At 35.9% G+C, this 12,227-nt stretch overlaps 1 protein-coding gene across 1 annotated transcript in view; it reads left to right on the plus strand.

The window, feature by feature from the left end:
• Positions 1-262: 262 nt before the first annotated feature.
• Positions 263-12,227, plus strand: part of LOC129221916 (transmembrane protein 161B-like) — a 49,286-nt gene continuing 37,321 nt past the window's right edge. The window contains exon 1 of the mRNA XM_054856293.1: positions 263-369. Within this exon, the coding sequence (XP_054712268.1) occupies positions 367-369 (3 nt within the window). The 5' untranslated portion in view covers positions 263-366. The remainder of the gene's footprint in view (positions 370-12,227) is intronic.

The raw sequence follows: 12,227 nt of genomic DNA on the forward strand, positions 1-12,227 counted from the left end.
TAGGAAAGTATGCCGAAAAAGCACGAGGCGCAGTTGTTTCTCACTGGAATAAACAACGCGAACGTGATCGCCAAATATCGAGGACGTCTGAAACCACGCCAAGTTACTACAAAGGTTGCTAGAAAAATCGAGGAGTAGCAGACACTTCCTTTTTTTTAACCGGTTAATAAACGAACGCGACCCCCAGCCGAATTTCATTGCGACCGCAACCTGAATTTAAAGCCCAGTTGAGGTCCCCCCCCCCCTTCTCCAGTGTTTTCTATTTATGCTTTTAAATGCGTGAGTCCACATGGTTTTAGTCCATGTATTTGAACTAAGACAAAAGAAAAAGAAACTATTCAATCTATTTTGAGAAACTTTTCAGACATGGTAAACTTTCTTCATTCTAACAATGCAGTTTTTATAATTTTTTAAAATTGCATTCTTTTTTCGAAGTGAAAATCCTGCTGTACTTCTGTGGCAAAATTGAAGTATTAATTTACATTCATTGAAAATATACCTTTGTCTATTACTTACCTTACAGATTATGGAATTAATATACATAAAAGTTTCTATTTTTGTTTTTACGTTAAAAACGTATACATGAACATTTAAATAAGACCTTCTAAGTTCAAGAAGACGCTTGCATTTTGACAAAATTGCGTTATGTTCAACTGCTAAAATTTCATTGATATTTAATGCACATTTCATACTATATTCCAGCTTGAACCGTTACACTATTAAATACAAATGAAATAATGACATCTGGTTGTAGGGGTGCCCCCCTTTCCCTAAGAACAGTGGTGAACGCTCCGTAGGCAAAGATTGCAAAGCCTCCCCCCCCCCCAAAAAAAAGTATGCTGCAGTCTGTGCCATGACCTCCCTAGGTGGGCATCCCTGCATCATAGTATGGTTGCATTTTCAAAAAAAAAAAAGTTGAAAACCTTTTCATAAACCAAAGTTGTTTTTTCCTTTCAGTTAAAAATCCAAAAAAACTTACGTTGTGCAAAGTTTGACATTTGTACAGTGTACAATCTCTTGCATTTTCATACACAAAACTTTGCTGTTTGCTTAACATATTAAAATGAGGAATGTTATTGAAGAAACTGCTTAGGGCTACCAATTGTCTTAAAGCAGTATTAAGAAATCTTGATATTTTAGGGAAATCCTGAAGTTAAATTTTTGTGAGGGAGGAGGGGAAATTTTCAATTTACAAATACAAATACAAAAGTGACGACCAGCAACAGGCTCTGAGCCCAGCTAGACTGGTTCCTAGTCAATTTACAATCCCCAGTGAAGATCAATGGCCCTCTTAAAACTGTCTACTCCTTTGCTCATTACCACCTCTTCTGGTAAACTGTTCCAAGGTTCCACTACCCTGCTAAAATAATTTTTCCTAATATCCATGAGGACCTAATTACCCTGAGATTTAAATAGCTTAAAACAATGACCCCTTGTCCTGTTTTCAGTGCTAAACTTTAGCCCCGTAACATCTTTCGTTTTAATAAATTTAAACAGCAGAATCATGTCCCCTCGGTCTCTTCTTTGCTCAAGACTGTAAATTTTTAGCCTTCTAAGCCTGGAATCATAATCTAAGTGGGAAAGTCCACTTATTAGCCTTGTAGCCCGCCTTTGACCCTTTCCAATACATTAATGTCTTTCTTAAGATAAGGAGACCAAAACTGAACAGCATACTCCAAATGGGGTCTTACCAAACTTCTATATAAGGGCAGAAGAACTTCTTTAGATTTATTTGAAATAGATCTATTGATAAACCCAAACATCTTATTGGCTTTGTTGCTAGCAATGCTGCACTGTTGGCTAAACTTTAAATCCTGACTTATTAGGACCCCCAGATCAGTAACTTTGTCTGCCTGACTAATGACTGAACCTTGCAAATAATAACTTGTACACTTATTTCCATGCCCTAAATGTAGCACTTGACATTTCCCAACATTAACAGCCATACCCCATTTATCAGCCCACTCCGTAATATGAAATGAAATTCCAAATTTCTCAAATGATAAAATATGAACAGACAATGAGATATTCTACATCACAAACACACACTACTATCTGCATCCAAGGAGTAGAGACATTAGACATTATTTTTAAAAAAGTTGCACTAATGCAATGCTATCTCAAAGTTTGCCTAACTGTTAGAAAAAATTTGCTGCATAGGAAAAAACTTTGGGGAGGTCACAGTGGTCTCCCATTAGTGAACCCTTGGTTACTTTTCTGAAAAATTTTCATTTTGCATTTTAATGTATTTATGACTCAATATATTTGTTCGACTGATAACTTTGAGTATTAATGGAGCATTAAAAGTTGATTTGGTGAATTATTTTAATAGAATATTTCATATTTAATGGATTGTTTTTTTGTTATTTATTTCTTATTAATATTTATTGTTACTATGTTTTATTTATTTTCATGGCTTAAATGATAATTATTTAGTGAATTATTTGTAAATTTAATCTTTTTTTTTTTTTTTTTTTTGTCTTGTGTCAAAGTTTCTTTTGTTTAAAAGATTAAAAGATCTTTTGAAAAGACCAAATGTAGAGTATGGCCAAATATGTAGTTTTTTTGTAACTTTGACCAAAAATGTAATTGTTCTTGCTAAATGCCACTTAGAAGGCCAACATTACTTGCGTCCGTAGCAATCCTTAAGCTACTTGTGCTCCCTGGGTAGTGCCAAATGAGTAACAGCTTTGCAGCCGGAGACCGTCTTTTCTTCATTTTCTCCTGCTTGTCACATTTTTGTGCCAAAATGTAATTCAATATGAGGTGTAGGAAAGACGCATTGCATATTCTGCAGTGGAATGCAGGTGGGCTTACTCAAACGAAAAGGGCCGAACTTATATAAAGATCTTGTATCACCACATTAAAGTGGATATTTTTACAATCTCAGAGGCAAATAGACTCAAGAAGGATATAATGAGATTTGCTTTTTCTGAATACAATGTTTTTCATTTGGAAAAGGGAAGGAAAGTATCCAGTGGTATACAGGGGCGGATACAGAATTTTGTTTTTTTTGGGGGGGGGGGGTCGTGCTCAAGAATGTAGTCTTACATAAAAAAAAAATTTCTACAAACATTCCCCCCCCCCCGGTAAGAACTCTTCAAATATACAAACAAAAATCATTGAAATCATAAAAGCTCTTCAAATATGCTTACAAAAATCATTGAAATCATTGATAAAAATCATTTAAAAAGTTTTCTTTTAAAATAATTTTTCAGCATTAGAATGTAAGCTGAAAATTTTCGGAAATGAGAACTCAAAGTTTTTAGAAATTTTGGACCAGAAAACCCCTGGTTGGTTCAGTATTTGCATAATACTCGACACTTATCCATCTTAGATTATAAATTTGCATGATACTCGACACATCCATCTTACTGTATACAGTAAAATAACATCACTTAAAATTGTAGTAAAACATCACTTTAAATAATAGTAAAAAATGTGACGAAAATCTAATTAAAAATTAAATATTCCATAAATATAATACGGATTTGATAAATTGCTCACCGACTGATTAATTCCAACTGTAGAAAATTGGAGGTTGATAAAGACCTCGCAGTCTCAGAGTCTACAGGAACTTTATACATGTTTTCATTGGGGGGTTTCAGCGGGTTCATCAGTTTTTTCAACAGTTCAAAAAAAGAGACTACACTGCTTTGTCACCCAAACGCTTCTTTGTTTTTGTTATAGGTCAGGTGTTCCCAAAGTGGGTGCCGCGGCATCCTGGATCGCTTTGCTGCAAGAAAGGGCGAGGGGTGCCGTTAAAAAAATGTAATTTGTCAAAGGGTGCCATAAGTCAGAAAAAATTGGGAACCCCTGTTGTATGTAGTTCTTTTCTAACAAACGCGGCTTTTTTCAACACGGTTTCGGTCTAATACGGTGGGTTAGTTTACGAGAACCTTAGTATAATGAGGTTTTGTGTTAACACGCCACTCAAGTTTTACATTTCCTACATGATACTAAATTCAAAACACTGATTTAAACGAATACACTATTTACAGTACATTTCAAAATAAACTCAGCACAACTAAAAACGAAACTATCTAAAAATTACATTAGAGACTTTACATTGAAAAAAAACATTTACACACTCAAATGGTTTATCAATTGAAGTGATGCCTGTGAATTTGCATATGGTTTTACAATAACTATCGTTGATTAAATTTGTTGCATAAAAAGCAATCGGGCGCCAGACACTTCTTTGTTACTTTTCATTACACTGGCCCCTGAACCCAGAGTCGCAGACTGTCTCAAGAAAAGCTATTTTACTGTCTACATATTTTAAATACATATGAGATAAATAGAAAAGTGACTTTTAATCCCTCCCCCCCCCCCAAAAAAAAAAGGAATTCGAAACTATTTACTGTTTCTTATTATGGTTTCAGTCAGACTTTTCTTTTTTTTTTCAAGCAGTCATTTTCACTACTCAAATGCAATGAACCTTAAAGCAGATTACAAAGTATTGTCGCAGATTTTAATGGGGGAAGGGGGGGGCATGGCCGCCATGACCCCCCTCCCCTCCTTGTATCCTTGTATCCACTTACGGTTTCGATCAAGTTTTTTTATTATTTCGAGCAAACATTCAAATACTGCTGCGAGTTTGGAGGGGCATGACCCGCCCCTTATATCCGTTACTGGTGGTATACTGGTTGGGAGTCGAGGATTCTCAATTCAAGCTTTGAAATTATAAAATCAATGGGCGACACAAATGATAAGATTGAAATTGCCCTCTTGCATTGCTGGATTAATTGCTGCCATTTTAAAGTTTTCTCTGTATATAACCCACCTAATAACAATCTCAACCTGGGTTTAATTGATGTCAATAGAAGAACTGTGGTAATTGGTGACTTGAATGCTCACTCATAAAAATGGGGTTATAAAGATAGAAATGTGGCAGGAGATGCTGTTGAAGAGTTCTTGTGTTCCAAAAATTTGGAGCTAGTCTTTATAAACGTGATAAACCAACTTTTCCACAGTACATGAAAGTGTCTGGTAATCCAGATTTGCTGATGGTTTCATCCGATATTACTACTACTAACAGAGTTGTTATGGAAGATTGCGGTAGTGGCCATTGCATGCTGCTGGCTAATATTGACCTCTCTATAGGTAAGACAGTACACACCAACAGCAGTGTCCTGGAATTTTCGCAAAGGAGATTGGATAGGTTTTAACGATTTTTTGGAGAATAATCTAGATGAATCTAAAATAAATTTTAATCAATACCCCAACAAAATCGTTACCAGTGTCAACAGCATCTTCGTAAATGCTGCCAAGAAATTTATCCCTCGTGGCAGATTGAAGATATTCAGTTGCTTTTGGAATGATGACCTCAAAAAGGAACATGACGAGCTTAGGGATAAAGCACAGGAAACACAAGATCCTTAGGATGCAATTTATGGAGAAGGAGCAATGCGATCTTAAAGAAAGAGATTAATGGTGCTAAAGGAGCTGCTTTTAATGAGTTTATCTTGAAATGTAAGCTATAAACTGGAAGCAATGAAGACCTACAAATTCATGAACAGACTTTGCTCAAAAAATTGTAAAATTATTAAGGAACCAATGAAATTAAATAATAAAACCTTATGTAATGATGCTGAGATTTCAGGTTCCTTTGTGAAACTTTTTGCCTCAAAACAAAGAAAATCTTGGAACTAATGTCATATACTCCACCCTTGGTGACTTTTTCCTGTTGATGCCAGGAAAGCGTCGCCAAGAAAACGATGTATGACGAAATATGTCATACATCGTTCTTACCGATTCTTTTTTAGCGCCAACAGGAAAAATTCAGATAAAAAACATGATCATAACACTTCAGAATACTATATATATATATAAACAACATAAAACCACAACAAAAAAACATGGCAAATATACGCTTCAAAAACACCAGAAGCTAGAAAATTTTTGTACAGAAAGAAAAATTACTGAAAAGTATTTAAAATGCTTAAATTAACAAATTACAATAACAGCTCACCAGAGGCGTAGCTAGACCCGACTTTCGGGGGGGGGGGGGGGAGGTTACTTCTTTTATACACAAACATATATATATATGTGTGTGTGTGTGTAAATTTTTTTAGTATTAAAAAAAATAAGAGGGAGGTGAATCTTACACAGGGCCGATCCTAGGGTGTCGGCCGCCCGTGTGCAAAGACCTAATGTGCCACCCCTCAAGAGTAATTTGTAATATTTCGACTAAACTTTAACGTTTATATAAATCTTTCTTTAAATTTATATGCCAAGTTCGAATTTAAAAAAAGGGGGGAGGGAACAGAAAAATGATCTTATAAAAAGGAAGACATTTTTTATCGTAAGAAACTCCTTAGGTACAATTTATATCTTTGAAGAAAGTAATAAATACCGAAATTTGCTAATCGTAAAAACGCATTTTATAGTCTTTCTTCGGTGACATCAGAGAAGGGACGGAGGAAAGGGAGGTGTCAGGGGTTCAGGGGAGGAGGATTGCTCCAAGAAAATGATCGAAATTGGCGTATGAAAAATATTTTTAGTTAATCTTTAGTTGTGTTTGGTTGCAAGGACAAAAGAGTCAAGTATATTCAAGGTGCATGGAAAATTTTTTGAAATTGACGTCAAATATCGCAATTTGAGGCTTTAGGTGAATGCAATGTTGCAGTTCTTTCCTAAAATTCTTTCAAAATTGAAATTAATTTGAAGCTATTTTTAAAGACCGTAGCTTAGGAAGAATCGGTGTTCTTCCCGAAAAATCACCGAAACTGAAATTTTAAACCCGCAATTTTGGGTTACTTTGTTGACGTTGCAAGAGGGAGGGAGATTCAATCGTCTCCTATCGAAAGATTTCGAAATATAAGTTTAAAACGCAAATTTAGGCCATCTTTGGTGACGGTAGGGGATCTGGCGGCTATTCTCCGGTAATTTCTCGGCTCTATTATTTCAGAAACCCGTTTTTGGCTAAATTTGAAAACAATAGGGGAAACATGAAAATATTCCGAACCAAAATATTTTTCGGAACTGTAATCCATTATAGGTTATTTTTGGGAAGGAAGGATTTTGGGACTCTTAAGCGGATATTTCTAAAATCGCAATTTTATATTATCTTTGGTGACTTCAACAAAACTGGGAAGCTTCTACGGATCTTTCAAATATTTTTCAAGATTAATGTCTGAAAAATATAACTATAGACTTTTGTCCACCTCACCTCAACGATTGATGAATATGCCCTAGCCTCTGTGAAAAGTTACATAAGCCTGGCAGTTCTTCTCCGAAATTCTTTAGAAAATATAAGTCCCAAAATCGTATTTTAAGCATTGTTTGATAACGATGGGACTAAGAGCGAGCGGGGGTTCAGAGTGCCCTCACGAACTGTGTTTTTGAAACTGAAGTCAATTTCAGGCTAGTTAGGCAGGAAGCTGTGGCTCAACGGAACCGTCTAAAAACGAAATTTTCAGGTATAAAGATTGCGTTGGAGAAAAGGGGGATCCGGGGTCTTTCCCCAAAAGTTCTTGAAACTGATGTTTGAAAAATGCAATTTTAGTTTGTTTTTCAATACGTTAAGTGAGAGGGGGTGGAATTAGGGGCTTCTCTAAAGACGCTAATTGAGACTGTCTTTGGTAGTAATGTTTGTGAATGGATTTCGAGGTCCTCCACTGCAAAAATTTCGAAAAATGCCAAAGCAATTTTATATGACGTTTGATGATAGGAAGGGCTGTTGTCTGAAAACACGTTTTGGATTTTGGAGCCAAAATTTTAAGGCTATGTTTAATTAAGTTAAGGTGGAAGAGGTGGATCAGAGACTTAATTGGGTCCTTAAGATCGATGGTTCAACGAGCAAAATTTTCCGAAAGTAAAGTCCTAGAAACGCAATTTTAAGCTTTATACAAATACAAATGTGACGACCAGCAACAGGCTCTGGGCCCAGCTAGGCTGGTCCTAGTCAATTAATTAGTCCCCAATGAAGATCAATGGCCCTCTTAAAGCTATCCACTCCCTTGCTCATTACCGCCTCTTCCGGTAAGCTATTCCAAGTGCCCACGACCCTGCTAAAGTAGTAGTTTTTCCTGATTTCCAAGTTAGCCTGAGATTTAAATAGCTTAAAACAATGACCCCTTGTCCTGCTTTCCCCGCAAAAATTTAATCCATTTACATCTTTCATTTTGATAAATTTAAATAACTGAATCATGTCCCCTCTGACTCTCCTTTGCTCCAGGCTATACATGTTAAGCCTATTAAGTCTGGTATCATAATCTAAATCTGAGAGTCCCCTTACTAATTTAGTTACCCTTCTTTGAACCCTTTCCAATACGAAAATATCTTTCTTCAGATAAGGCGACCAAAACTGAACAGCATACTCCAAATGAGATCTTACTAAACTCCTATATAAAGGCAGAAGAACTTTCTTAGATTTGTTTGAAATAGATCTCTTGATGAACCCAAGCATTTTGTTGGCTTTGTTACTAGCAATACTGCACTGTTGACTAAACTTGAAGTCCTGATTTATAAAGACACCCAGATCCATAACATTTTCTGCCTGATTTATGACTGAACCCTGTAAATGATATCTCATACGCTTATTTCCATGACCTAAGTGTAGCACTTGACATTTCCCTACATTAACTGCCATACCCCATTTATCTGCCCACTTAGTAATATGATCTAAATGCTCTTGCAGCTGTTTTACTTGTTCTTCATTTTCGACAATCCCCATAACTTTTACATCGTCAGCAAAACAATTTATGCTTCCAGAAATATTTTCATTGATGTCATTCATAAATATAATAAACAAAAGAGGCCCTAAAACTGATCCCTGAGGAACCCCACTTAAAACATCACTCCAATTAGAATGATTTCCTCTCACAACTACTCTTTGCTTCCTACCAGTAAGCCAATTTCTAACCCAAAGTAAAGTTTTTCCTCCTATTCCAATGTCAGCTAACTTGCTGAGAAGAGCAACATGCGGTACCTTGTCAAAAGCTTTTTGAAAGTCAATATAAACAACATCCACACATTTTTTGTTATCTAAAGCTGAGGTAACCTTGTCGTAGAAATGCAATAAATTAGTAGTACAGAATTTACCTTTCCTGAAACCATACTGCAAACTAGTCAACAGACTATTAGTCTCTAAGAACATCATGATCTTAATTTTGATCAAAGTTTCGAAAGTCTTACAAATCACCGAAGTCAAACTTACAGGTCTATAATTCCCAGCAAGACCTTTAGACCCCTTCTTGAAGAGTGGCGTTATGTTAGCCAGCTTCCAGTCCTCTGGCACCGTCCCCGAGTTATAAGAAGCATTGAAAATATTCAAAATAACATCCACTAATTCCTCTGCACATTCAACTAAAATTTTTGGATAAATATTATCTGGTCCCGGAGCTTTAGTTGCTTTAATCTTTTTCAAATGAAATAAAACCTCCTCCCTGGAAAATACAAAATCCTCAAGCTGTATAATAGCTTGTGTCTTGTTAGTGTCAACTGTTGAGATACAGTTATCGTTAAACACACTGGAAAAAAAGTTATTCAGAACATTTGCAATATCCCTATCGTTTTGGATTAAATTTCCATACTCATCAACCAAAGGCCCAATTTGACTGTTTCGAGCTTTCCCAGAATTAGCGTAAGCAAAAAACCTCTTAGGGTTCCCATCAATGTCATCTGCCAGCCTTTGCTCCAATTCCCTTTTCTGAATCCGTACCAAATACTTAAAATTTCGCCTTGCCTTACCATACTGGAGCCTCTCCGCACTCTGACCAGTTTCTTTAAACTTACGAAAAGTGGCTTGCTTATAATTAAGAGCTTCTTTAGTCTCCCTGGAGAACCACATGGGCCAAATTTTGGTATTAACACCTTTTCTCCTAAATGGAACAACGGTTTTAGCAAGTTTATCCTTAAATTCCGTCCACTGCTGATCTACGTCACTATTTTCCAACCCTGACGAAAAAACCTCTTTCAAGCTCTGCCTAAGTGCAAAAAAATCAGTGTTTCTGAATTTTCTTTAGTGTTTCTTTCTTTAGTTTCGTCAAGGAGGTCATGGCATCCTTTTGGATTTTCAGTTTGGAGCTACATTTAAATTTGCTTCCGGGGGCAAGGGTCCCTGTCCTCCTACCTGATCTGAAACCGGGCAGTTCATTCAAGATTTTAATCAGAAAAATTGTCGTAAAGGGGGAAAAGTTCAACATTTTAGTTCGTCATTCATATATGTTACTCTGAAGGGAGTCGCAATTTTCCACTTCCTCTCCACGCATCCACGATTGTTAAACAGAGTTTGTTACATAGCTTATTGTTTGAAATGCTTGCGAGAGTATCTAACCAGTATAGCTTTTTTTTAAATAAATAAAATATGTCTTCAGTGTTTAGGTCTATAAAAGCTTGGGGGGCAGACATTAGTGACCGCCTTTGGTGCTCCTTTTAGACGGCACCAATTCATGCTTCAGAAGGGGGTCTTTCCCCTCCCCTGTATCCATGTCTGATTACGGGTTCTGTCACAAACTTTGCAACCAAATGAAGCATGTGTGTTAAGAGTAGATATTAATAGACAATGAACGAATGAACCAACACAATGTTCCCTAACATTCTATTTCTCTTAAACTATGCTATGCTGTCGGGAAATCGACACATACTTTGACAATTGAACATTTAAAAATCAGCGTATTCATTTCACTTATTATAAGCTATCTTGTGAGAAATTCTTGAGGAATTTTGCTTGATTATAAGAACTATATGATGCGGCCTCGGCCGCCCCTTACTTTGGCCGCCTTGTGCGGCGCACACTCTGCACACCTGCTAGGATCGGCCCTGATCTTACATACTTTGGAATGGAATGCCCCAAGTCCGATACTTGTGTCAAACAAAACAAAAGCAAAGAAATTTTTTTATATTTTCTAATGTTATGGGAAGTTTAACTTCTTTTTCTTTTCCCTCCATTTAATTTAAAGTGAAATTTTCTAGCAACGGTCTTGTCAAAACCAGTCAATCCAAACCAATGAGCGTGTTCCGTTAATTTCAAAGTGATTGCAGACTGCTTAATTTAGAGGCTAACACACATCTACAAAAGCTGGCATCCCTGAAAGCTAATAGATACTTCCATTTCCGCCTGTAAACTGGATGTTTGACTTTCAATCTCATCGGTGGTCAGACTATAAAGACTATTTTTACTAACTTGGTTTGCACTAAAAGTTTGAAAAAATAAAATAAGACTTCTTGAATTATAACCCTTAAAAAATGAAATTGCTTTTCATATCGTTATATTTATATGTTGCTTTTTATGTATTTACATTTATGCTAATTTCAAAGCAGTTAACAAAATTTGAATAAAAAAAAATAGGGAAGAAATATAGGCGGTAGAAAGTTGTTCGCTCAAAGCTGCATACCATCTGTTCTCCTCTCAAGTTAGATTTGCAGCAATTGCTAACCTCAAGAGGATAAATAATGAATCCAAAAAAAAAAAAAAAAAAATCAGGAACCAAAAAGCAAAAAGGCTTTTTCTTGAAAAAGATATGCTTAAATTTTCTTTTACTGTCGAAGTGGTTCCTTAAACTTGCAATAAAGCACTTAATAATGTAATAATAGAATAAATACCTAACAAAACTAATACAGAGGAATTTAAATCAAGAGCCCACATTGTCTTTAGTATCGATTTCAAATTTTCACCATCATATTCCAAATTTCTATAAAGTTTCTTAAAGCCCCTGTATCTCAAAACCTCTTTATCTCGATTTTTTTCTTTCCTGTGAAATTCAAAATATACATATGCATACAATTGCATATGACTGTATGCAATATTCCCACTGTGCCACTCATAAAATTAAACATATTTAGCAATTTGCAGAATCGATGACGAAGAAAGGCTACATATACTTGGATTTAACAATTCAATCTCATTTCTAAAGCAAAGTGTCAAATTTCAGTCAATTATCAAAAAATTGTCATAGCAGAGGGAGGTGTCTTTATGCTTGAGGAGCAGATTTTCAATGGCATTGGGGGGTGGGGGGAGAAGCAAAGTGAATTTTTGACCTTTGTTACTCAGAAAAAAATTGTTTTTATTTTTTTCTTTTTCTTCCCTTTTTTTTTTCTTTCTCTTCCCTTTTCTTTTTCTCTTTTTTTTTTTTGAGACACATGTTTCAGGGGGGGGGGGTTTGTCCCCCCCCCTTAGCTACTCCCCTGCAGCTCACCGATGAAATATGTACCAATAGAAATAAAAGTTATTTTCCACGCATTTCATCGAATAAAAACTTTTCTCATACTCAGCTATAAAA

Source organism: Uloborus diversus, chromosome 5 (genome assembly GCF_026930045.1).
Source record: "Uloborus diversus isolate 005 chromosome 5, Udiv.v.3.1, whole genome shotgun sequence".
Lineage (NCBI taxonomy): Eukaryota > Metazoa > Arthropoda > Arachnida > Araneae > Uloboridae > Uloborus > Uloborus diversus.